At 44.7% G+C, this 27877-nt stretch overlaps 1 protein-coding gene across 3 annotated transcripts in view; it reads right to left on the bottom strand.

The window, feature by feature from the left end:
• Nucleotides 1-27877, bottom strand: part of LOC112868550 (histone-arginine methyltransferase CARM1-like) — a 245120-nt gene that overhangs the window by 59945 nt on the left and 157298 nt on the right. For all 3 annotated transcript variants that reach the window (XM_086684927.1, XM_086684928.1, XM_086684929.1), the window contains exon 5: nt 20998-21108. In XM_086684927.1, the coding sequence (XP_086541053.1) occupies nt 20998-21108 (111 nt within the window). The remainder of the gene's footprint in view (nt 1-20997; nt 21109-27877) is intronic.

The following is a 27877-nucleotide window of genomic DNA, read 5'->3' as shown; positions in this document are numbered from 1 at the left end:
CAGGGCTCTGCTGTATGTTGCACAGTTTATGATGCGATACCATCGTCAGTGTATAAAAATGACCCAGCGAGTCTGCCTCCACAGCTGGTTCGTGAAGGAGGTAACCGTCCACGCGGCCCAGAATCCTAGCTAATGCTGAGGGAGGGCTTCCTGGTGGCTTGCTCTGTCTGAAGTGCTTTACGTACGTCAATTCATTTAATCACGCGTCCCTAGAAGGTGGGCTATGTGATGATTCCATTTGACTAACGCAGAGACTGAAACTAGGTAATCTGCCAAGAGTCGCTGTTACAGGTAGAATGTGCTTCCCCCACCCCATCGCTATGTTGAGGCGGCAATCTCTGGTACCTCAAAATGTGACCTTGTTTGGAAATGGAGTCATTGCAGATGTCGTCACTTCATCAGAGTGTTGAGTTCGACAGAGGCTGGAGTCATACTGGAGTAGAGTGGGCCCCGAATCCGGTGCGACAGGCTTTCTTTTCTCCCCAAGAGGAGGAAGCTTGCACACGCGTGCACGCGCACGCGCATGCCCATGTGAAAATGAAAGTAGAGGTCGGGGTGATGTCGCAGAAGCCAAGGGATACCGGCAAAGCAGCAGACACTTGCAGAGAGGACGTCATAGAATCTCCGCCACAGTTCCTGGAAGGGATGAACCCGGCCACACCTCGATCTCCAGCTTCTAAGTCTCCAGAACTAGGAGGCGATGAACTGTGTTCAAGTTCACCCAGTTTAGGGTACTTGGTTACGGCTGGTTTAGCAAACTAGTACAGTCACCAAACAAAACAAAACAAAACAAAAAAACCCACTGGGGTCAGAGCTCAACCCAAGCAGTCTGGCAGCAAAGTCTACATTTTTAACCATTTGTGCCTACACTACTTAAGGCACTGAGCTAAACATATGCTTCCCTACGTATAAGGAAGAATGAGAGACGCATGAAGGGACATATAAACCAGGTGAGTTCAAAGACAGATTTTGACCGGCCTAATTCAAAACATTTACTGGATAGGCATTTGCTGATATCTTACATCTGTGGGGACTCAAAAAGTGCACAGGTATGTCTCTATTCTCGTGAGACTTGATAACCTAGTTGGATCTCCGAAGAGCTAAAGATGTACTGAGTTGGGGAGGCTTTACATCAGAGGTGGCAGGTTAGGAAAATCTACAAGGTCATGGGGGAGCTGCCAGGTCAACACTGGGGCGGAAGGGGATTTCGAGCAGAGAGAGCAATGTGTATAATGTCACAGAATCATGAACTAGAAACGGCAAAGCAAGGAAGAGAAAGCCTGGATTTTGAATAAATCATGTAAGGGTGGGTGAATGCCTAATCTATGTCAGATCCCTGTGCCAGAGACTTGTAGAAAGCAGCCTTGGGCTAGGCTGCGTTAACTCTGGTGTTGACCCAGAGTGCCGTCTTGCCGCCATTTTGATTTACCATTCCTCCTTTGTGTCCTCGCTGGCTGCCTGAGTCCTCAGATCTAAACCCCAGCTTCTGATGACCACCTCAAGCCTGCCGATCTTCTTACCCCTTTTCAAGGGCTTCTTGGTTTTGACTCTTAGCTTTTTTGGGGGAAACCATTTAGTTCTTCTCTCCGGCTCCACACATCTGGCCACTGGGGACTTGGGTCGGCCGAACCTGCCCTGGATTCAGCAGTTAAAGAGAGGAGAAGAGGCCAGGCCAGGAGTCAGAATAAGGGGAGGAAGATGAGTTGTTATGGGCTAATTGTGTCTGCCCCACATTCATATGTTATAGTCCTTCTCCCCAGTACCTCAGAATGTGCTATATTTGGAGATGTAGTCTTTAAAGAGGTAAAGTACAATGAAGTCATCAGAGTGAGCTTAGTCCAATATGACAAGTCCAATAAGTCCTTAAAGAAAAGAAGAGGATGAAGGCACACCCAGAAAAAAGACCATGTTAAGACAGAAAGAAAAGAAAGCCATCTACAAGCTAAGGAGAGAGACCTTAGAAGAAGCCAACCTTGTGGCCACCTTAATCTTGGACGCCAAGCTTCCAGCACTGTGAAAAAATAAATTCCTGCTGTGTAAACTACCCAGTCTGTGCTACTTGGTTACAATAGCCCTAGCCAACTTCTACACGGGGGGGTCAAGGGAAAGGAAAGAAGGACATTAGTCCGTGAATCCTCACTACCTCCAAAGTGGCTCTGCTTCCTGGAATGGAGTCAAGATGGATGCCAGCTGGGATAAAGGCCCCAGCCAAGGAAGGATCTGGAAAGTAGGAGGCTCACAAAGCGACGGGCCCCCTAGTGAGTCCCCTACAGAGACTCTATCAGGTTAAGTGTGATTTCAGACACCCACACTCCTCTCCTCAGAAGCTGTCATCTACCCAAGTTACAGTTCAAGGCCCAACATGCAACGCTGCTCTAGAGGGTGAAATTCATTAGCCTGAGAGTAACCTGAGGGATCTGTCAACATGGGACAGTGACAATTATTTCTTCTTCCCGGTTTTGATTGGAAAAGCAGAGGGCCCTGGGTCCTGGAGGCAGGAACAGTGTTCACAACAGACATGGATGCAGTGTGTGTGTGTGTGTGTGTGTGTGTGTGTGTGTGTGTGTGTGTGGAGAGGACTATAAGAATGGTGCCTGGGGCGGGGGACACAGCAGATTTTTTTTTTTAAATTCTGCTTAGTATTGGCCTTCTTTACCTTCAACAGGGTTGTTGAGGAAGTATGCTGGTTGCACTCACACATACGCGCTGCTGGGCTTCCAAGGATTTATGAAGATTTCTTTTGTGACTTCATTATAAAGGCGCCTCTTTCCCAAGGGACCCATTCATCAAGGTATCACGGCAGTGTGCTTCCTGCCTTTGGCCGTGCCGAGAAAGCCCTTTCAAACGAACTGTGCACCAGCTGCAACACAGAGCGTGCTGCCTGGAGCACATGAATTAAATTAAGCATCATCCAGTAAGCATGAGAAACAGGCTGTCAAGGCATCAGGAGGAAAAGTGAAAAATTCAGTCCATTTGTCCTGATCCTTCCTCGACACAATCTGCATATTCAGAGCTATCGGGATGTGGCTGGGGTGAAATGTGACTCCAAGAGAGGGGTTGTGTCTTGTTCTTCCAGAATATTCCCGAGCACCACGCCAGGGACCAGGAGCACTCAGAAAATGCACACTGCAGAACTCTTCAACATTGTCACCGAACAGTTGTCTTGCAGGTACACCCTCATTCCGAAGTAACAAGCGTCACTTCTGGGTTTAATACGAAACGGGTTGTCACCAATGTACTCAATCCGCTGGGAACCCCCTGCCTGTTTACAGCAACTCTACCTTTACCTAAGTAAGTGGGTGGAACGACGCTGGCCAGCCACGGGCATTAATTTACCCCAGTAAATAATGGGGCTTTTTTTTTTAAACTTAACTCAAAAGGAATAATAATAGCAATTAGCATTTGGACAATGCTTTACAGTTTACAAAAGACTTGCACAAGCTTTATCTTCTTTAGAGAGAGCAAGGCGGGTATGTGCGCGGGCCCTCGGTTGATTTCACCTGCGCAGGACCAGGTCTGTCTGGGAAATTCTTACTCCCCTCTTCTGATGGTGTGATGCTGTAAGGTTGCCAGGTGCAGCTAGCCTCCTCCTCTGCCCCAGCCACAGAAGTTGGCATATGAACCGGGTCCAGGCGATCACAGAACTCCATCCCTCTGGGAATGAGGGTCAGAAGAACAGGTGGCTAGACTGATCAAAATACTTCACTAAGATGTTTTTTCAGTGTAGACCTGGAGAAGATTACTTGTTTCCTGAGTCATGGGCCTGAAACGGTGTTATTCAGGGGCCCCCTGTGTGCCAGTGGTCTTTCCTGTCCACAAGAAGATGGACTGTGTATAGTAGGAGAATGAATCCCACATAGAAAGAAGCAGAGCTCTAGTGGGGAAGGAGTGGGTGGAAGAGACAGAGAGAGGGAGAGAGAGAGAGGATGAAACTTATCTGGGTCACTAGCTATTCTCTGGAGGCCGGATGGTATTACTCAGAAGCCCTCTGGACTGCCTGATGATATGAGCCAATAAATAAATTCTCTCTTCTCTTAAGCCAATGTGAGTTATCCTTCTGTGACCCAAGCAATAGGTTTTCCAAAATCAGACTGATTTTTGAAGATGAAGAAACCAAGCTGTTTTCACATTGTCCATGAAAATTTTCTTCCCTTCTCCTCGGTAAAATCATACGTTTTTGCCCCATTCACATTAGCCTTGGTCATGTCACTTGCTTCAGTCAATAAAAAAAGCCATAACCATGAACATGTACATGAGCAAAAAAATAAACCTTCTGTTGCTGTTACCCTGACAAGTTAGTCTTCTGTTAGTTTAGCAGAGCCTCGTTCAAAACCCTTCACTAGCCTGACTGATCTATATCTCTCTCTATATCTATATGTAGATGTATATAGACAGACTTCTATTAATTAAGTGCTACAGCAGCCCAAATATCAATTTTGTTGGACGCCCATTTCTACAGTTCTTATGGATACCATGCCAGGTTGGTTCTAGCAAACCTAACCTCTCCCCATTTTCCAGAGCCTCTCTCTTTGTGTGTGTGTGTGTGTGTGTGTGTGTGTGTGTGTGTGTGTGTGTGTGTGTTTATGATTGTTTTTCTTTCTGGAGCATTTCTCAAAAATCAAAACCATACAATCAAATAACAAAACAAAACAAAACAAAACATGGTCTCAAACCGTAGGTAGTACCAGGATGACTGATGTAAACACTAATAATAATAAGAACAGCGAATATTAATATCCACTAATAGGCATCACACATCAGCAAGTTCTTAGAGACAAATCTTTGTAGGAAGAAGTCCACATGGGGCTACGGGATTTCATATATATTTAGAAAAAGACCTTTATGAGATAGCAGACTGTTTATAGTACTTTGTGAGAACATGGGGCTTTCCCTGAAAATCTTTCCAGCAATAAGCCTACCCCGGGTATTTCATAGCAAAGTACAGAGAAGAGTCGCTCTACTTATAGACAAGGCATGGAGTTTTCTTGTTAAAGACAAGAGTTGTCATTTGCTGAAATTTTCCGTGATGACAAGTAGTGGTCAGAATTATTCTACTAGCAGACATTTTTGAAAAAATAAAATGTAAGTCGCCCTTCTGAAATAAAGATGACTTTGAGTAATAAATGGAGGAGGAGCTATTTTTGAAAAGAAACTCGTGCTATGGAAAGAACATTTTGAAAATGGTTGTTTGGGAATATTTCATTGTTACGCGGTTTTGTTTCTGAAAATGATAAAAAGTCCTGTGGCTGGAAAATTTTAAAGACTTGGGGGGACACCTGGGTGGCTCAGCTGGTTAAGAGTCCAGCTTCGCTCAGGTCACGATCTCACAGTTTGTGAGTTTGAGCCCCGCATCAGGCTCTCTGCTGTCTCTGATTGACATCAGAGAAAAGAGAAATGCATTAATTGAATTTCAAATACATTGCATAATGGTAGACGGGCTGAAAATGAATCCTTGTGATTTACTTTGCTCAATCCATTTTGCCTTCCTTCCATTTGAATTTACACATTTTTGTATGTTTTCTACCCCACAGCCTTCACAAAAAGCATCAAGATAAGTTTAACAAAGAACCAGACCTTTAAATCACGTTATTAGCAAATATTACATAGTTTTTTCCAAGTTTATTTTGAGAGACGGAGAGAGTGCACACACGGGGCAGGAGCAGAGAGAGGGTGACAGAGAGAATCCCAAGCAGGCTCTGTGCCAGGAGGAGTTTCATAGCAGGAACCATGAGATCATGATCTAAGCCACAATCAAAAATCAGATACTTAACTGACGGAACTACCCAGGTGCCTTGATATCAATATTTTAAATCATAGTAACTCTATAGGTTCTTGTGTGCCAAGGGCGAAATATTATGCGTTTAAAAGCCATGCGGATTTTTATCTTTCCTCCTTTTCAATAATTTTATTTCTGGTTCTTATACATATGATTGCATGGGCTAAGATTTCTAGTACTAAAGTGAATAGAAGTTTACCTTTGGTTTTAAACAGTATGTTTACTGAATATTTGTTGAATAATTCATATATAACACACTCATCTTAAGTGTGCAGTTTAACGTGTTTTAATAAATATGTATACCCATGTAAATACCACCGCCATCAAGATACGGAAAATACCCATCACCGCCAAATTGCCTTCCCGCTTCCTTGCAGTCAATCCTGACCCTGCTTCGCCCACTTACCACTGATCTGCTGTCACTGATTAGCTTTACCTTTTCTAGACTTTCACATAAATAGGTGAATATGCTTTCTTGTATCTGGCTTCTTGGCATAATATTTTTGAGATTTGTCCATACTGTTATACAGAAAAGTAGCTTATTCGTTTACGTTGCTTAATAGTATTCCATTGTTTGAATATACCACCAATTGGTTTGTCTTTTTATCTATTGATGGACATTTGTGTACAAATCTTTGTGCAAACATATATTTTCATTTCTCCTAGGTAAATGCCAAGGGATAAAACAGCTGGATGCTAGGGACAGTGCATGTTTACCCTAAAGAGAATTCACCTGATGGTTTGTGAAAGTCCCTGTCCCATGTTACATTCTCACACAAGGTGAATGTGGGTCCCACTGGTTTATTGTCAGTCTTTAAAAATTAAAAAAAAATTTTTAAATGTTCATTTTTCAGAGAGAGAGAGAGAGAGGCAGCGTGTGAGTGGGGAAAGGGCAGAGAGAGAGACAGACAGAATCTGAAGCAGGCTCCAGGCTCTGAGCTGTCAGCACAGAGCCCTGCACGGTGCTCGAACTCACGGATCGCAAGATCACGACCTGAGCTCAGGTCGGATGCTTAACCGACTGAGCCACCCAGGCGCCCCAGTCTTGTAAAATTTTTAAGTTTATTTATGTGTTTTGATAGACACGGAGAGTGAGGGAGGGGCAGAGAGTCAGGGAGAGAGAGAATCCCAAGCAGGCTCTGCGCTGTCAGCGTAGGGCCCAAGGCGGGGCTCGAACTCACAAACTGAGATCGTGACCTGAGCTGAAACCGAGAGTTGGGACACGCATCTGAGGGAGCCACTCAGCTCCTTTATCGTCAGTCTTCTAAATTTTGGCCATTGGTACATGTTTAGTGGGTATCTCATCATTTTAACTTTGGAGTCATTTATAACATACATGGTATGTTAGCACAGTAGCACATCCATAGTTTTCAAAACAAATCAATCTGCATATATTACAGGATAGCTGAAAAAGTATACCAATCACAAGACACAAACGGGATGCTGCAGACACATTACACGCAGTAATGACCAGGTTCCTGCCTGGAGCGCTGGTCACTCCAAACCTAAGCAGTTAGTTGCTTTTTTAAAGACAACCTTACAGAGGTTTTGAGGTTTCCAATGTTATATCCTGAAAAGAGGTTAGGGAGGAGAGAAAACCATTTTCCTGCTTCCAGTTCTAAGTTTGGGACCTGCCAGCAAAGGCTACTTGTCCACTGGAGCCAGAGGGCAGACCGTGGAGCGCACTTTCTTTCCAGTATCGCACCCCGCTGTGGTGCCGACCTCGGTTTCACTCCTGATTCAAGTTCATGGGCACAGAAGGTAACCCTAAGGAAAAACATATTTCCCCCTCCAGGGTGGCTCCAGGGGGCGGCTGGGCCAGCAGCTTCTTGGGCACTTGACTTACCATTCACACGCAAGTTTAAGGACACTCATCTGTCATTTCACGGCTGGCTGGCGGAAAAGCATCAGTGCAAATACCAAGAAACCTCAGCGGTAAGTCCGTCTCAAGCAAGTCGGATGTCCCGTAATACGCTCAGTGTGATAGTTTAATCAGAGAATCGTGAGGTACCATTGCCTCTGCCCAAGAGGAACAGACTTTTCTTCTTTTCAAGAAAGCTCTTTTCAGATAGCTATTAGGTTGTTGAATGAGGAACTGCACAAAAGAAATGCTGGCTCCTTGTGGTCTTTCAGATCATTAAAAAGTTACCCAGGTGGCAAAACCAGTTATCATTTCCTAAGCTACGGCAGATGCGGATGAAAAGAGCAAGGCTGGACACCAATCTGAGGCTGCATGACGGCCAAACCATCAGCCCGGAGCGAATGAGGATTCATCAATTCTGTGGAACATAAGGAGTCACGGTGATTACTTAGCATTGTGCGGGGAAAACCAACCTGTTGATTTGACTGAATATTTTGCTCTTCAGATGCTGGTCTGGCTTCCAAGAGCGTCACACAGCCAACATTGATCGTGTGTGTGTGTGTGTGTGTGTGTGTGTGTGTGTGTGTGTGTGTGTTTCTCTTGTGGCACCTGGCACAGGGTGAAATTCTCCAGCTACCGGGAGCTGGCTGGGAAAAGTACAGTTAGGGCGGGGTTGGGAGGGGGGAGGGGGGAGGTGTTGCCATGGGGAGGGTGTGAGTGTGAAAGGGTTCACCATTAGGGCTGAAGGGAGCTCTAAGACATCAAAACCTTTTTAGCGATGATAAGTAATCAACCATCTGATGCTTTTCAGTTTCATTCCCCGGGAGAGCTCAAAGGGATGCCTTACTTATTTGGCCAAATTTAAATTACAGTCTGTCTTACCTTCCCTGCTCTGCCTGCCAAGAAAACGTGTGCCCTAATCGCAACTCCCCCTAAAATGTGTGGGTGCCTTGCAGGAAAATGCTCTAGGTCCACAGGCGTTTTTTCTGCTGCTTCCCTCAAACTGGCCAACAACAGACAGTCGCGCACACTGGGGGCTGCTAGGGGGTCAAGGGAGGAACAATGAGCTGAGTGGCCATGAATTAAGACTGAGGCTTGAGGAAAGAATATTTCAGATGCTGCAAAGTGAGCCAAAGAGTTGTTTGATTTATTGAATTATGGTTTAAAGATCGAGATGACTGACAGTGCCGTGTTGAAATGAGGACACCTTTCCACCACAGAGGACAGACAGCTACGGATTTGGGTGAGCCTCTTACCTTCTCCAGCCCCTCCTCTGTAAATCTGTAAATTGAGGAAACTGGACATCAATTCCAAAGTGTTTTTGGTTTTTTTTGCCTCCAGACCGTCATTCAAATAAACGTTGATCTAGAAGCCCAATAAGCAAAACAGATAAAAGGGATGTTGTTCTCCCAACCATCAGGGAAATGCAGATCAAACCCACAATGAGATATCACCTCACACCTGTTAGCAGGGCTATTTCCAAAACACAGCAAAAAGGTAAGTGTTGGTGAGGACAGGGAGAAATTGCACTGTTGGTGGGACTACAGAGTGGTGCAGCCCCTCTGGAAAACGGTGTGGAGTTCCCACAAAACAATAAAAATAGAGTTACCTTGTGATCCGTCAACCTGACTTCTGAGTATATACCCAAAAGAAGTTAAATCAGCCTCTTGAGATATTTGCAACCCTCACTGCAGCATTATTCACAAAAGCCAAGCCATAGAAATAATCCAAATGCCCATCAACAGATGAATGAAGGAGCTATGGTAGACACGCCCACAATGGAATATGATCCAGCCTTTAAAAAGAAGGAATTCTTGTGATTTGCAACAACAGAGATGAATCTTGAGGGCATTATGCTAAATGGAGTAAGTCAATCATAGAAAGACAAATAACGTGATTCCATTTACATGAAGTACCTAAAATGCCCAATTCACGGAAGGAGAGAAGGGAACTGTGGTTGCCAAAGGCTAGGAAAGGGGGAAATGAAATTCTTTATTGGATATAAAGTTTGTGTTATGTGGAGCGCCTGGCTGGCTGAGTCAGAAGAGCGAGTGACTCTTAATCTTGCGATTGTGGGTTTGAGCCCCACACTGTATGTGGAGATTACTTAAGAAACTTAAAAAAAATAATAAAGTTTGTGTTATGCAAAATGAGTACGTTCTAGAGATCTTCTGTACAAGATGGCACCTGTAATTAACAATGTGGTATTCTGTACTTTAAAAGCTATTAAGAGAGTAGATCTCACGTTAAGTGTTCATATAAAACAAAAAAACACAGACACACAAACAAAAACATAACACAGGGACATTTTTGGAGGTGTAGGACATGTTTAGTACCTTGGCGGCTATAGTGAGGCTGTTATGGAACCTGGTCTGGATCACCCAGCAGAAGAACCAAGCGGCACTTGGAGATCTTGGAAGGCAGGAAGTTTATTTTACACCGGCGGGCTCAGAGGAGATCACTCTCCAGAGGTCTGAGCCCCAAGCATAAGCAGAGGGAACAATTTATAGTTTGTTACTTCTGCATTCTGCATTAGGAGTAATTTGCCATGTGTGCGCCCGGCAAGTGGGGTAGGAAGAAGAACCGGGAAGGAGAGGCTTTGGTCAGGGACTGGAATTTCCCTTTCAGTCCTGTCGGCCATCTTATAACAGATTGTTCCCTATCAACTGGTATCATGGATGTGTGTATATACTTTTCAAGATGTACATATTAGTTGTGTGCAATTTTAAACTATCAATTATACCTCAAACAACAACAACAAAGAGAGGGGGTATAAAGGGAATGAAAACGCTAGCTTGAAAAGATATCTGTATTCCCATGTTCATAGCAGCATTATTTCTAATAGCCAAGGCATGGAAACAATCTAAGTGTCCATCAATGGATGAATGGATAAAGGAGTTGTGGTATATGTACACAATGGATTATTATTCAACCCTGAAGAATGAGGGAATCCCTACCATTTACGACAAGATGAATGTTCCTCGAAGAGATTATGCTAGGTGAAATAAGTTAGAGAAAAACAAATACTGTATGTATGATCTTACTTACATGTAGTCTTAAAAAAACAAACATGATACAACAAAACCCCCAAATTCCACCAAACTCATAGAAAAAGAGATCAGATTTGTGGTTACCAGAGGTGGGGGTGGGGAACGGAGGTAAATGGTTCAAGGGTACAATCTTTTACTTTTGAAGTGAGTATTGCAGATACAATATATAACGTACTGACTGTAACTAACACCGTTGTATGATGTCTGAGAAAGTTGTTAAGAAAGCAGATCCTAAGAGTTTCCATGGCAAGGAAAAATTTCTTCTCTTCCTTCTATTTTATCTGTATGAGATGACAGATGTTAACTAAACCTATTGTGGTAATCATTTCACAAAATACCTAAGTCAAACTATTGTGCTGAGTACCTGAAACTTAGTGACATCTGTTAATCATTTCTCAATACAACTGGGAAAGAGAAGAAATTGAGGTTAAAGATAAAAGCAAACTTTCCAAAAGTCAAAAAAAAAAAAAAAATGACAAGTCAATTCTGTTGCTTTTAACCATGTCTCAGTGATGTGCTCAATACATTCTGGCTTCCGGCCTTTCTGGCTATTTACTAAATTGGATGTGATAAAATCTATCCATCGCGAAAAGAAGGGGGTGCCCCTGTCACTGTAGGGAGCTTGGGGCAGGAAGGCTCCTCCCACTGTTCCCATCCAGCTCCCTTACTTGCCCAACTCAGACACTGTGGGAAACCCTTTCTAGGGGCTGTTTCGTCTCTGATGTCATACAATCCCAGTAATTCTCAAAGTGTGGTCCCCTGACCAAGCATCAGCAACAGCAGAACTTATAAGAAATGTGAGTTCTTGGTCCACATCCCTGTACCTACCAAATGGGAACCTGTGGGGGTGGGGCCCAGCAACCTGTGTTACAGAAGTCCTGCAGGACATGCTGACCTACCTTCATCTGAGAGATGCCCAAGTGGTTTGTTTCTTCTCAACAGTCACCAAACCTGAGGCCATCTGACAATCTAGGAGATTTGGGTCAGCAAGCACAGTTTCTACCCGGGAAAGGATTTAGAAACAGCTCTGAATTTCTCCCGAGACCCGGATGTTACAGAGCGGCTTAACACACGGCTCTGGCCAGTCTGCAGAATTGCTGAGAAGGGCAGGGCATAAGTACAGAGCCTCTGCCTCTTGCAACTGTTTGGGTTTTAAAAAGGGGTGCTAAAGGAAATTGCAAAATGCAATTTAAACGCACACTCTTAGAAAACGTGCTCTGCCCCATGCCTCCCATTGTTGCCTGGGGATCACCCTTCCATGATCTCTGTTGGGTTGACTTGTACGGAGACAGGGGTGAAATGAGGCCCCATAACAGCAACGTTAATAGCCACAAGGAATAGTGACAAGGATAACAATAGCAAGAGAATGTCAGGCATTGCGCTAATTTCTATATAGATTTTCTCATGTGATTTTTGTATCTTCACAAGGGACTATTATTATTTAAAATTTTATAGGTGAAGAAAATGAGGTAGAGAAAGGTAAACTAACTTATTATAGTAGGCAGAATAACACCCCACACACACAAAAGTATATATCCTGCTCCCCAAAAATTTTTGAGTGTGTTACCTTACATGGCCAAGGGACCTCGCAGATGTGATGAAATTAAGGATCTTAAGATGGGGAGAGCATAGTGGATTGTCTTAGTGGGCCCCATATAAACACAAAGATCTTTTCATGAGGGAGGTAGGAGGGAGAGAAGAAGATGATAGTGAAGAGCAAAGTTCAGAGAGAGCCTGGGGGGCTCAGCCAGATAAGCATCGGACTCTTGATTTCCACTCAGGTCACCATCTCACAATTCGTTAGATCGAGCCCTGCCTCGGGCTGTGTGCTGACAGCATGGAGCCTGCTTGGGATTCTGCCTCTCCGTCTGTCCCTGTCCGTCCCCTGCTCACATGAATGCATGTGTACTCTCCCTCTCTCAAAATAAATAAACGTTTAAAACAAAAACTCCCAAAACAAACAAACAAACAACAACAACAACAACAAAGTCAGAATGATGCAGCCTCTAGGCAAGGAATGTGGGCAGCCTCCAAAGGCTGGAAAAGGCAAAGGATGGATTCTCTGCTAGAGCCTCCAGAAAGAACACGGTTCTATGACACCTTGATTTTAGCCCCACAAGATCCACTTTGTATTTCTGATGCTCAGAACTGCAAGGCAGTGCATATGTGTTGTTTTAAGCCATTAAGCTTGTGTTAATTCATTACAGCAGCAAGAAGAAACTAATACCTGCCGAGGTCACACGGCCATTAGGCTGTGGATCAAGGATACAACCCCACCCTGGGTGATTCCAGAATCATCAATTCTAATGCCAGCAAAGGTGTTTAGAGCCTACGTTATAAGGAACTGAGGGCTGAGACAAAGAGGCAAAGATACTTTCTCCCACGTGGCCTTGCCTTGATCACCAATCCAGCTGTAAGAATTGTTCTTATTTCCTGGGTAGGGTTTTGTGGCAAATGAGGTGGCGTTCCCCATGGATTTCTTTATGCTGCTCTTGTCCCAAGTGTGTTCCTAGCTGATACGGCCAATGGAGGAAGGTTTCCCTCCTACATGGCAGACCCGTCTGCCCGTTTAAGTGCTTCACAATCAGTTCCTTACGGGAAAAAGATGGGTTTTCTCCTGTATCTTGGAAGAACTATCTGAAGGGTAGGTGGTCCAGCTTCTAGCCAACACATTAACCTCTTCATCTCCGAGGGAACCATGAGCCTCTGGATGTTCACAGGCTGTGTCCTATCTTTAAGACCTACCACGGCCATCACTTCTCGGCCTTTTGGCTAAGATCAGGTGAAGACCTACCATGTCCAAGGCACTGCATTATCTATGATAAGGGGATGATATTACCTGCCCCAAGCCCTTCACGGATTCTTCTGGAAGAACTACATGCTTGTAGATGTAGAAATGCATCCTAAATTCTAAAAGTTCGGCTACGCAAAAATGCTTATTATCGTTTCCTTAACAGATTCCTTGCTGCCACCTTTTAATTTCATTGTCAGTGCAAAAATAAAAAGTGTTGATGGGCTGGATGGAACTTCATGACTCAGGCATTTTGTCTGTGGAGAATGAGAAGGAAGTAGAAGTAAGCTGTAGGAGACACTAAAAATACTGGAGAAAAAAGCTAGCTCAAAGAGTTGAAATCAGGATAAACTCAGAAAACTTCAAAGTATATGCTCTTTCAAGTGTTCAAGAATTGGCCTTCAAAGTATTTTGTGAAGAGATTACCAACACACGTAAGATAAGGAATCGCCTAAGAACCAAAGGGCCTTCAGAAATCTCCTTGTCTGCAGTAAGAGGCGAAGCTCGAAAAGACGGCATTTCATGTCTTTCGCCCTTTAGGATTCGCTTCAAATCCCATCTCTCCTCCACCAGCCTCCCTGACCCGCCCGGCCGACGGGAGCCGTTCCTGGCCCAGGAGCTTCTCATCCCTGCCGTTCACACGTTCTCGCTGTCTTGTGTCAAGAATTTCACTTGTTTGAAATCCACCTGGATTGTAAGCCACTTGAGGGGAGAGATCGTGTCCTAGATGTATGCTGTGTCTTCACAGGGCTTCCGACAGTAGAAGGCGCGTCGCGTCAGGTGGTGTAGTCCATTTCTAGACGTCTTTGCTCGCACCTAAAGCACACGTGACAAAGTGCCCTGCGGCCTCGTCTAAGCTTTTAGTATCATCGCGCTTGTTCCATCACCTCCTGGCTTTGCTATTACATCTTCATCTCCATCCTCCCCCAGCTTCCTATCTATAGTCCCAAGTTAGGATCTGGAATCTTGATCTTGTAGTACCTGCTCTGGCATATGTTACAGATCTCTGCTTCGGGACCATGGGACTCACTCCCCCAGCTGCTGGAACACTGGCAACGATGACTCTCAGCTGGGTCTTGTCTTACCAAACTCCCTCCACCCACACAGCCATCTGACCCAAAGCCACAGCCCTTCCCAAGGGAGTACACACCAAAAAGGTGTGGGATGGAAAGCCCTTGCCTCAAGGTGATTCAACTCCCAGAGGCAGCCCCAGCTCAGGAACTCCCGTGCAAGTGGACGTTCACTTTATTCCGATCGTAATGCAGCTTAACACCTCCTCGCATAGTACCACCCTCCCTCCTTCATTTCTCCACACATCAGGTTCCTGAGAGCCCTCCGTGATAAACTTCCTCCATGCAGATCTCTGCACCACAGTCTGTTTCCTAGGGAACCTGTTCTGTGACGGATCTCACACATAAATCAGAGAAAAATAAACAATGCCCACAGCATGAGGGACTGGGGAGGGCGCCTCCCCTAACGTCAAGCCAGTCCAATCCGGCCAAGGCTCCCAATGCCTGGCCGTGAACACAGACACCAGCCTGGCCATCCTATGCCAGCCAAGTGAAGTCTGGTCACTTGTGTCCTCTCCATCGGTGCTTCCCACTAGAACTTTCTGCGATGATGGACATGTTCCCTGCCTGCCCTGTCCAATACAATAGCCATCAGCCACTTGTGACTGTCGAGCACTTGAAATGCAGCTAGTGTGACTAAGGTATTTCATTCTCAAAAATTAACCTATATTTAAATACAAACAGTCACATGTGTCTCGTGGCTCCCATGAGGCACAGAACAGCCATAGATTACGAATCGGGCAGGTCTAGAAAGGCAGTATCTCAATGGCTCCAATTCCACCCACCTTTACTTCTGCCTCTCCATCATCTAGAAGTACCTGGTCTGACTCCTTCAAAGTCATCCTAATGAGGCAGACAGAGGAACTGTGTACCAGTAAAGTCTAATTATTAAGTGGCCCAACAATGATTATGAATATTGTTAAGTCTCAGTGCCAGAGAGCTCTATTTCAAGATTAAATTGGTTATAACGCATCAATCTATTTACCATTGCTTACCCTCATAGTCTTGTATTCCCCTGGTCCCCCAAGGAATTAGATGGAGAGAAATGACCTGTGTTTGCGTGCAACTGAAATTAAGGAATACCCCCTTTCTTGACTGTGTACGTGTGTACGTTTGATTAATGCCTTTTTCTTTGCCATTTGGTCTATATGATCCTGGAGCTTCAGCTCTATGTTTTGTACATAAGAAAGCAAAAAGAGAGAAAGACACAGCTGCCATTTTGAGGTGGACAGGCTGGGAACCCAAGGGAGACCTTTAGTCCTGCCCTGTTTCTTGGACAAGGACGATCTCTTATTACTGACCCAGAAATGTCAGAAGGGGCCCAGGATGAGAGCACATGGCTGCACTTGGGTAAGTTCATGACTATCCCGCAAAAACTGACTCTGTGTACATGCCCTCCAGACAAGGAGTCATTCACACCATCCTGCCGTCTGAGGGTCAGCCCGGACACAATCCGTGTGAGCCACTGAAAGCAACTGAAATTGAATCCAGCGCAATTTGAAAATATTCTGTTTACTTAAAGCCCAGAAGCCTAGCGTGAGAAGAAGAATCCAGGCCCAGGCGATGGTAGTTAAATTTGTTCATTTTTCTTTCTTGTTGCAATTTTATCTTTTCCGAGCAATTTAATGAAGACTCCAGAGGAAAGAATTAAATGTCTGCTGGTTCAATTACCAAATAATGAAAAGGTCGAAAGGAGCCCCATGCACTGTGTGCTGAGCCGCTATAAAAGCCTGTGCTTACAGTGAAAATCTTTTGTGTGCTGTTCACACTTGCGATATGCCACCCACAAATTGTACAGATGATTGTCAGTGTAAGAAGCAGAAATCAAGAGCTGGTACAGGTCGCCCTCCACAAGGGTGAAAAGGCCTGGCCCACGGGGGCATCTCACGACACCCACAGCAGCAGCCAGAGGCACGGTGTGGACCACAGCCTTCATCAGAAGGGACCAGACTGGCATTAAATCCACCCTTTGAGAAGGTTGTAATCACCTTTGGCCCTGAATGCATTGGGACTAGCCTGTCCTTGGGGCCACATGCAGGGTACGTCTCCGGGGCCAAAGAGACCTGGCAGCAAGGATTTCAAGGACTCTGCGCAGCCTCTCTGGCATCTGAAAAGCTACCCCCGCCCCCAACCTGCCCCAACTATATACAGAAAAGAAAGATTACAGAAACACAAAAATCCTCTACAGAAGCCAAAAACAAAGATAAAATAAAACTACGGTTTTTGGAATTCAAGCTTTAAAAATCAAGTCTCTTTGGAAATAATGGGCAAGCAAAAAGGCAGCTCGGCATAGACTCTCCTAGCCCCAACACCCACGATGACCATCTCTCCGCTCATGCTGCGGCTTCTCCAAAACCTTTGGATCAGTGACATCGAAAGACTCAATGGCCAAGTCATTGTACAGCTTCTTTTTCACCCTTAAATTAAGTTCTTCTTTGGTTATTTCAGAGAATAGCCTCATTCTTAGGAAACACACACTGAAATGTTTAAGGATAAAGGGTCATAATATATATCGCTGACCCATAGTAAAAAGTGTGTGTGCGTGCATGTGTGTGTGTACGTGTGTGTGTGTGTGTGTGTGTACGTCCTCCTCCTTTATCTCTATCGACATATATGTAAATATTTACATACACATGTATATACCTTTGGGGGAGGGATGAGACGGAAACCAGGCTGAACGATAAAGCAAGTGGGGTAAAGTGTAAAGAGAATTTGGGCAGCCTTTGAACTATTTTTATTTTTACAACGTACCTGCAAGTTTGAAATTATTCCAAGTTTTAAATAGTGCAAAAAGTTTTAATTCTTTCTCTTTTCTTCTCCTGTGTATTAGCTCCTTGCTAGATACCCTCATAATTACACAACAGCCACACTCTGGGTAACAGTGTCTGTGAGGGGAGCGCCACTCCATGAGAAGGCAACAGTTCTGCTTATATGTGTAATCAGGATGAAGATTCTCTTGGAGAAACCAATCGCAAAGACAATTCTAGAACGGCCCCTCTTATGGTGTGCTGGTGATTACTGAGGGTTTATGCTGGGGTTGGAGAGGGACTATGGATAGGGAATGCAAGAGTATCTCTAGATAATTCCTTCCTCTCTTCTCTTAAAATACTACAGCCAAGGGTATCGGGTTCTCAAGGTTTTAAAAATCATGACTATTCCTCAAATCAAGTTAAAATATACGTGAGGGGCACTGTTAGGCGTCAGACTCCTGATCTCAGCTCAGGTCATGGTCTCACGGTTCGTGAGTTTGAGCCCCGCTTCAGGCTCCATGCTGACACTGCGGAATCTGCTTGGGATTCTCTCTCTCTCCCTCTCTCTCTCCCCCTCCCCTGCTCATGCTCGCTTTCTCAAAAATGAAAAAAATAAACTTAAAAAAATAAAATATATGTAAACATATGTGAAAACAAACTGTATGAGAAAAAGAAAATCTCTGAATTATTTATGCCACTTTTTTTGGGGGGTGGGGGAGTGGTGTCTGAAATGAGAGACCATAGGATCATTCTGTTATCAGAAGAGACCCTCTCTGGGGGCACCTGGGTGGCTTAGTCAGCTGAGCGCCCGACTTTGGCTTAGGTCATGATCTCGCAATTCGTGAGTTCGAGCCCCACATCAGGCTCGCTGCTGTCAGTCTGTCAGCACAGAGCCCACTTAGTATCCTCTGTCCCCCTCTGTCTGCCCCTCTCCCACTTGCGCTCTCCCAAAAATAAATATTAAAAAAAAAATAATACAAGAATAGAACCTCTCTGAAGACTAACCTTAATCGGCACTGCTACTCCTATATTCCCCAAAAACACAACTGTGGGATGCACTTGAATGAATATATGATTAAATGATTGAGCAACACCTGAGATAAAGTTCTAGGCTCACTTCCTTATCCTTAGGAATACCCTGTAAGATGTATGAAAATCTAAGCGGAGGCATCTTTAACTATAGGGTTCTCTCTTCATAAGCTTCTATTCTCCTCTTCTCCTTTATTTAGAATTCCATATTTAAATCTATGAGCATCATAAAGAAAAAGGTGAGATCAAGTGGACAAAGCTATTTTTCACACATATAATGGAATAGGATTAATACCGAGAGTACAGAAAGCATTCCTACAGATGAATTAGAATTAAAAAGATAATTCAAAGTAAAAATTGTCCAAAAGAGCCCATGAACAGGTATTCCACAGAAGAGAAAGCGCAAACGGCCAAAACGCTCTGCCCAGGTGCTCAAAGTCATTAATAAGTGGAAAATGCAAATACAAATGCAAATAGCATGTCGTAAAAACCAGATGGGCAAAAATTCCAAAGCCTGACAATATCAACTGCTGACGAAGCTGTGGAACAATGGCACTGTCGTTTACTGCTGGAGGGAGGGAAAGGTGGAAGAACCACTGTGGGAAACACCTGGTCATTGCAGAGCAGAGTTGAAGGCATGCATGTCCTGTGACCCAACAATTCTACTGCTGGGTATATACCGAGAAGCTCTATCAAAGACGCAGCGGCGGGCGGGTGTTGTGCAAGAATATTCCTAACAACACTTGTATAATGGAGGCCATCCAAAGTCTGCCAACCGAACAGTAAACTAGCAACTTGAGGCATTTCATACAATAGAACAGTATCCAGCACTGAAGATAAAGAAACAATAGTTGTGTACATCCACAGAATGGTCATCAGGAACACGATGTTGGACGAAAAAAACAAATGATACAAGAATGCATACATTATGATTCTATTTATGAAACAGGGTTTGTTTTTAGGGATAGAAATAGGGGTGGGGCACCTGGGTAGTTCAGTCGGTTGAACACCCAACTTCAGTTCAGGTCATAATCTCGCAGCTAGTGAGTTCGAGCCCCACGTCAGGCTCTGTGCTGACAGCTCGGAGCCTGGAGCCTGCTTCAGATTCTGTGTCTCCTCTCTCTGCCCCTCTCCAGCTTGTGCTCTCTCTCTCAAAAATAAAATAAAACATTAAAAAAAATTAAAAAAAAGAAATATATAAGGTAAAACTATACATAACAAGGGAATGAGAAACAAAAATTCAAGACTGTGGTTACCTGTGCCTAGAGAAGAAAGGAAAAGCAATCAGGAGGAGACATATGGACCTTGAATGGAAACCCTAATGGCCTATTTCTTAAAAGAAGTAGAGGGCACGTCCATTGCATCATTATCCTTTATACTTACACATCTTACAAATATTCTTTTGTGCGTATCCAATATTCAACAAAAACAACTTTTAAGAACTGGTGAAGAAGGAAATGACCAAAAATATTTTATCAAGACTTGTTGGAAAGGAAAACAGAGGAAAACAACATTCCAGCCAGCAGCCTCTGGCAATCTTTCCTTCCACACACGCCATACTGGCCTGTCTCTGATTCTTCTTTGTTCACTCGATCCAAAACCAACCACGGCTCCGAGTTACCAGTTGTCCCGGGTTGGGGAAACATTTCACGATATTCATTAGAAGGAACAGGCAAACTTCCTTCTCTGTCCTCCTAACCCTCATTAAAATTCAGGCCTCCTCCAGGTGTGAATGACAAGCACATTACCCCATTCACACATGCGCACGCACCCATCCAATCTCTGCAGCTCAGTCAGGTTATTATTATATCCAACCAACTATTACTGAAAGCCGTTATGACCTGACTTTTGCCTTTGACTTATTCTCTAATATTTGTACATATTTAACAATGATAATACCATATTCAAAACAAAGAATCTATCCTCCAACCTATGCCTGAAATCTGAAAAAGCTCCTTGAAACACAGACATCTGTCTATGCTCCAAATACAACCATGTAGCAACAGCCCTTTAAAGCTAAACTAAAATTTAAAGTGAGTGGTGCAGGGGCGACTGGGTGGCTCAGTTGGTTAAGCGTCTGACTTCGGCTCAGGTCATGATCTCATGGTTTGTGAGTTCGAGCCCCGCGTTGGGCTCTGTGCTGACAGCTTGGAACCAGCTTGGGATTCCTCGTCTCCTCTCTCTCTGCCCCTCTCCCTCTCACGCTCTGTCTCTCTCTCTCCCAAAAACATTAAAAAAAATTAGGGATCTAGAATGTTAAAAAAAAAAAACTTTAAAAAAATAAGGTGACTGGTACAGTTGGTCAGTACAGCACTTAAGAACAAGATAAATCTCGCTCCAGAAAGTCTGACTCCTCACCTTGGTAGGTCATTAAAGATAAAAAGACATTCATCTCCCCCTCTGGCCCACCTGCCACCCAGTGGATGGGGAAGAAGAAAGTTTTGCTCTATTTTCAATGTCATGAAATTTTTTAAAAACTTGTTTTCATGTCAGTTACTCCAGTGACGTCTGGCTTCTCTCAGCAGTAAAATGCCAACAGGAACAAAATAATCAGACTGGTAAAAAAAAAAAAATGTTTCTAAATGACCCACCTGGAAGATTCCATCACTTAGTCCCCTGACGTTTACTGAAGACCTAGTTAGGAGACGCTGTAAAAATACAACCACTTACCTCCGCATACTGTGCGACAGAACTGGCTTCAACAGCATACACTCTCCTAGCTCCAGCCTGCACGGCAAAAAATGATAGTATTCCTGACCCACAGCCAACATCTAGGACAATCTGGAAGAAAGAGCGAAGACAACAGAGGGGTGAGAAAATGCACAGGTATGTTGGCTCCACCATGGCTTTGAGCAAGTGTCTTCAGGCTAAACGCCCCAGCTTTGCTGTTTACAAATGGTCTCACCTTAGTCAAGTTAGGAATCTCCGTGAGACTCCATTTTCTCAGATGTTTAATGGGATAATAATATCCACTTTTTAAGGTTTTTTTGGAGGGATTAAGTAACATGAAGTATCTACAGAGCACCTGGCAGGTAGTTGGTGTTTTTCAAATCACTGCTCTTATTACTATGGTGTCTCTATTTTTTGTTTTTAATTTATTTTTGAGACAGAGAGAGACAGAGCATGAGCAGGGGAGGGGCAGAGAGAGAGAGAGGGAGACACAGAATCCGAACCAGGCTCCAGGCTCTGAGCTGTCAGCAGAGTCCAACGCGGGGCTCGAACTCATGGACTGTGAGACCATGACCTGAGCTGAAGTCAGACGCTGAACTGACTGAGCCACCCAGGCTCCCCTACCATGGTGTCTTTGTAACACAGATCGCTGTTAGGACGTCCAGGGCCAAGAAAAGTAAAGCGTCATGAATAAGCTCGCCTATCAAATCTGTTAGCAGGAACAAAACGAAAAGTGTCACCGATCATTTTATGTTTTTATACGTTCTGTGTTTTATTTTATACATGTAAAATTTTTATATATAAATTTATTACATATTCATATACGTATATATTCAGAAATAACTGAAGATAAAGTCTTCAAAAATCCAAAAGTCGGGTTTGTGCTTGCTTTTTTTTTTTTTTTTTTTTTTTGCAGGCCCCCCTCTCCTCCCCCCCCCCCACACACACAGTTGGGGAGGTTTACAAATGGAGGGTAGGAGGGTATTAAGGCAGTGGACAGATAGAATTCTCAGAAGCTTTTTTTTCTATTCTCTGGGTTCAGACCTTGGACTTAAATCAAGACAATCACCTTTCGCTAGCACAAGGGCCCAACATTTGAGAGGCAGGAGGTACGTGATATGTATTGGGCCTCCTCCCCAAACATGTCTGCAGCCAAGGCCCAAACTTCAACCTGATCACTGGGATTTCAGGTGACTGCTCCTGCCACATCAGTGACTCTTAACTCAGCATCTTGTAGCACTGGCTTTGAGCAAGACGTTTTGATTGGCTCTAAATCCTGATAATAAACGTCTGAGTAAACAGCATTACTAGGACTACTTTGGAGATGACCACACTGAAATTTGGACACGGACCAACAGGCCCAAGTTCATCTAGCAGCAGAGAGGGGAGTGAAGACTCGCTTCTGGGTACATCCACCTTCCAAGCGCATGTCCCGTAACACTGTACCCTGCTTACTTACGCCCATCTTCAAAAATCTGTCATTTTCACACGGCGACACCGATAGGCAATGTTAGGCAAGGAAACCAAGTATTACTTTTCGTAGGAAATTTAGAAAAGATCTCTTTTTTTTTTTCTTTGATAGCAGGAAAATTTCCCCCCAAAATAGGAAATATCAAGAGGGTGTGTGTGTGCGTGTCTGTGTGTGTTTTAACCGCAGTATCACACTGTGCTGACACAGATACTGTGCCATTATTCTAAGAGAGCATGCTGTTAGTAACGGGTTCACAGTGCTCGCTTATATTAATTCTAGAACTGTGGCTGTATTCCATATGGTTTCCTAGGGTTTGGGTAATTAGGAGCATTACCAATTTAAAATGTCACCCAGGCTCTGGAATTTGCTGTCAGGCTGTCTACACTTTTAGAAATACCAACATTCCCCTCCCCTCGTCCTCCCTAGGAAATACATCATCTTCACATGGCCCTGCTCCTTTGCAAGAACACCTGTGACCACTCTTTAGCGAATGCAGCCATTAGGGTGGGGAGTACAATTCACAGCACCACCACCCCCCCCCCCCCCAAATAGATATGCCAGATCCAGAAGAATCTTTCCGGAGCCTTATTCAATAAAAATATAAAACTTCAGAGTCTACACCCAGTCCAAAACATGGATGCAAAATTAAGACACAATGAGAATTGCACCTGTTTGCTCTGGTGACAGGTGCCCTGAAAACCTGTGAGTGGTGCTCTTTGTCTCTTTTGTTAGGGAGCTGTGAAGCACATCTTGGAACAGCGTTTTTCAGCTCTCTTGACCCTGCAGATTAAAAACCAAAGAAATGTTTGCCGCAAAAGAGAGGAAGGTGAAAGGTAATGGAAAGAAAAGAGAAAAAGGTCAGAGATGGGAGGGAGCCTGATGGATGTGGTTCAAACTTTGCCCAGATCAGTCCATTTGGTACGCTTTAATAGACCCAGACCCTATCTGATGAAAAATCCCAAATGAAGGCAATTTCCCAGGTACCTTATTTCAATACCTCTTTTCAGGCCCAAATAACCTTATTCATTTGGTTATTTCAAAACAGTGCATAGGCCTTGGAAAAGAATCTGATCTTTTCTTAGCATTATCCAGATAATGCCATCTGCTTCCCACTTGTGTATATATGTAAAAAGTTAATAAGGGAATTTTCAGTCTGGAGCTGATGGGAGAGGGTGGGGAGAGGAAGGAACATTTTGCCTTGTCTACGTAAGCCTTGCAATGTTGGAAACAAAGCTCTGGAGGGCTTAGAATAAATCCTCTGGTGAAAAAACGAAAGGTCAAAGCAAATATTTAGGCTCTAATGGAAATATACTACCCTTTCCAGCTGGGGTTTCCAAATCCAGGAGGAGAAAGGCCACTAACACAGATAACTCTGTTATACGCTTTCCTACATGGCACTTCAGGAAGCCTTGAAGCTACCTCCAATCATATTTTCTTGCCCTCACAGAAGATTACATTGGTCCCAGTTTTCATTCTAGCACTGGTAGGCCACCACAGGACTGGGCACGTGTGAGGACCTTGCCAGATATTAAGTTATACTTTCTTGCCCTAGGGAAAAAAAAAATCCCCCCACGTTGGGCAGAGGCAATAAAATCCCCTTGTATCTCCAAAGCCATCCAGTTTCCCAAGGATGTTCTCCTGACACTATCTATTTGATTGCGATGTCTCCCTGGAAAGGGGAGTTCATAGATTGTCCCCATTTTATTGATGAGGAAACGAGGCGTGGACAGACTGCTTCCAGCTCAAGGTAACGTGGCCGGTAAGCGGCAGAGTTGGGCAATGCTCAACCCTCCCCACCATCGCGGCCTTCTCTCTGTGTAGTAAAAGATGAGAAAAAAGGGGTGCGCTGTGAAGAGATGAAAATCTGGGCATATCAGACACCCCCAATGGTGCCACGCAGCTAAGCGGAAAGTCCCCATCTCCTCGATGTGCTGTCCTTGGGCCTCAGCCATCCGGCAATGACTGGCTTTCCTGGTCTCTTTTTCTGTAATTCTCTTCTTTCTTCCTCCCCCCACCCCCCCCAGGCTTGCCAACTGCAGGCCTTTCCCTGATTCTAGGCTCCCTCATGTGTGATCCCCTGTGGCGGAGGGAGCCGAGAGCCTGCCAGACGTTCACGCTCTCTCAGAGTGTGGACGACAATCTCTGCTCCCCTGTATCTCCATAGGGCCACGGGACCACTTAGCCCAATGGAGTGTGAGGGGAAGTGACGAGCGTCCCTTCTGTGGGGAGATGGCTGAAGGTGTACCTTGCCTTCCTTCCCCACACCCTCTGCTCCTTATGGAGTCACGCTGGAAACCACCTGCTGGAGGTGAAAACAGCCTGACTCCCTGGGTCGCCACTTTGGGAAGAGCCACTCAGAACACCCTGGACGTGCCACTGAAACAATACTTTTCTGCTGGGTGAAATCCTTCTCATTTCTCCCCCTGGGGAAGTGACGACCAAGCACAGATACCACATCTCTGGGACACGTTCTCTGATGTCCCCAGTCTAGGCTGCCTGGTACATGGCTCTCCAGAAGAGCTTACCACAGGACACTGCATATACAGTAAAACCTTGGAGTGCGAGTAACTTGTTCTGCAAATGTTCCGCAAGATGAGCAGACATTTCTAATGAATTTTAACTTGATAAACGAGCCATGTCTTGCAATACGAGTTGTCCGTGATGCCGAACGTCACGCGATCACAACTGAGCCAATGGTTCTCTCTCTCTTTCTCTCTTTCACTGTGGGATTGTGGGTAATCATCCCCCATGCTTGGATGTTCAGTCTCAGGCTGCGGTGTTTGGCAGAAATCGGTAATTTTTCAGAACATTGGAAGGTGCCCCCCACTGGCAGTAGTGCATTTTTTGTCACTTCAAAGCACCCATGGATGTTCCTCTGGTTTTCCGTACAAGAGTAAGCTTAGGAATGCTTTGCTCCATTCTAGGCCAGGATGCCAGCAGGTTATAGACCCTTTCCTCTGCTGCCTTATTGCCAGTTACATTACATAGAGTATATGACAAGAGTTTTTTTTTAAATTTTTTAATGTTATTTATTTTTGAGAGAGAGAGACAGAACACAAGCAGGGGAGAGGCAGAGAGAGAGGGAGACACAGAATCTGAAGCAGGCTCTAGGCTCTGAGCTGTCAGCACAGAGCCCGACGTAGGGCTCGAACTCATGGACCGTGAGATCATGACCTGAGCTGAAGTTGGATGCTCAACCGACTGAGCCACCCAGGCGCCCCTGACAAGAGTTTTTAATACTGCACTGTAGTCGATATTCGTTAGTGAATCTCGTCCTACTCAATAACCCTCCTCTCTCCCGTTTTCCTCACACCAGCCACAAAGGTTTTCAAAGGTAAATGTAGGTTAATTTGCTTTTTTCTTGATATCTTGTATTTTCGTTATTATTTTGTATATTGCAATACTGTAATCATTTTTATATGAATATTTTTGGGTTGTGGAACAAATCATCTGAGTTCCCATTATTTCTTATGGGGAAATTCGCTTTGATACACAAGTACTTAGGATTACAAGCACGTTTCCGGAACGAACTATGCTCGCAAACCAACGTTTTACTGTATTTTTTTTTCTTTTAAGGTTTTATTTTTAAGTAATCTCTGTGTCCATTGTAGGCCTCGAACTCACAGCCCTGAGATCAAGAGTCACACACTCTACCTACTGAGCCAGCCAGGTGCCCCGATGATACCGCAAATATTTCTTTACATGTTTGCCTTCCCTGCCAAGCCTATGAGTTCCCCAAAGATAAGAAGCACATCATTTATTTCTCAGCACCCAGCACAACATGAGAGCAAAAATCGTTAATAAATATTTGTTGGCTAAATGACCAAATGCGATGACTCATTAGGGCAGTCTCCTAATTCCAACATCACCTTGAAATATTTCTGGAAAAGGCTTATGACGTTCCCCAGCCATTTCAACTCTGGGAGTGTCCTTGCATGCAAAGCTAGCAGCCAGAGGCTAAGCCCAGGATGCCCTTGCCTTATTCAGCACTTACATGCTGAATTGTTTCACTCAACCTAACCTTCTGCTTCTTGGTCTCCAAGCCATCTCACAGACCTGACTCTACACTGTTTCTTTTTGTGATCTCCATCCTTCCTCCTTGACTGTGATCCCAACATGTCTCTTGGGTCACCCTTGTGACTATCTGAGGCAGCCTTCTGCCCTGACCCAGGCCTCTTGGAAGGTTCCATGTTCCTTTCTGCCATAGGGCCTTAGTAAATGCTGCTCCCTTTGGGGTGCTCCCCACTGCATACTCTATGGTATCAGCCTATGGTAATGTTTTTGTTTTTACCTAGTCAACGCCCATTAAGCTAGATCTTTTCTATTTGTTCCTCCAGGTCTGTGCTCCACTTTCCTCCACCTGCTTTTTGTCACAAGTCTCACCTACGTGGACCGCATCAATGGCTTCCTTGCCCCTGGACCCCATTTGGGAGCAGTCAAGAGAAAAGACAACAGAAAGTCAGAGGGGGTGGGGACAGCGAGGTCAGGTGAGTTATTCTCCTGGCTTCTTCCTTCCTGGCTCTCCGGAGACTGGTTGTCCCCTCCACCCAAAGCCACAATTCTCGGTGGGTTTCCATCTTTACGGCTATGACCGTCCCATCCACTTTCCAGGAAGCGCCCATTGCAGCCCACATGTGGTAACAAGTCTCTCTGGCTAGTGCCAGGTTGCTTCAGCATCCTGTGTTGGTTCTCTTAACTCCGCCCACATCTTGGTACACAGTCCTGTGATTTAACTCTCCCAAAACACCCTGTCGAGTGTGTAAACTCTCTCCTGCAGAACCTTTGGCTGACACAACAACTCACCCTTCAGATTCCAAATGGCTCTCCGTGAGAGAAGACATCCCTAATCTCTGTTCCCTTCCCAAGCTAAGTCCTCCTGTTGTATACCCTTCCTTTGTAACACTCCTCCTGGTTATAATTTCCCATTCAATGAGTGATTATTTGATTAACATCTGCTCCCCTGGACTATACGCTTGGTTAAGGGAGAGACTTCCACCTGTTCCCCACCCACGACCGAATCCCTAATAAGGGCATACGGTCTGGCACATAGTGGAGACATTCACTACATCTCTGTTGAACAAACTGAATAAGGAAAATGTGTCTCTGGGGAGCCTGGGTGGCTCAGTCAGTTGAGCATGTGACTCTTGATTTTGGCTCAGGTCATGATCCCAGGGTTGTGGGATCGAGCCCCACATCAGGCTCCATGCTGGGAACGGAACCTGCTTGAGATTCTCTCCCTCCCTCTGTCCCTCTCTTCTACTCACACTTGCTCTCTCTTTAAAAAAAGAAAAAAAAATGTGTCTTACTGCCACAAATAGGGAACCAGTTCATGATCCAGAAAATACTACCTCCTTAAAAAGCATCTTCTACCGGCATAACACAACCTCTCCAATCTAGTGATCGTAAGCA

This window comes from Puma concolor, chromosome D4 (genome assembly GCF_028749965.1).
Source record: "Puma concolor isolate L17-30 chromosome D4, mPumCon1.1.hap2, whole genome shotgun sequence".
Taxonomy (NCBI): Eukaryota; Metazoa; Chordata; class Mammalia; order Carnivora; family Felidae; genus Puma; species Puma concolor.
This window is presented reverse-complemented; position numbering and strand designations above follow the sequence as displayed.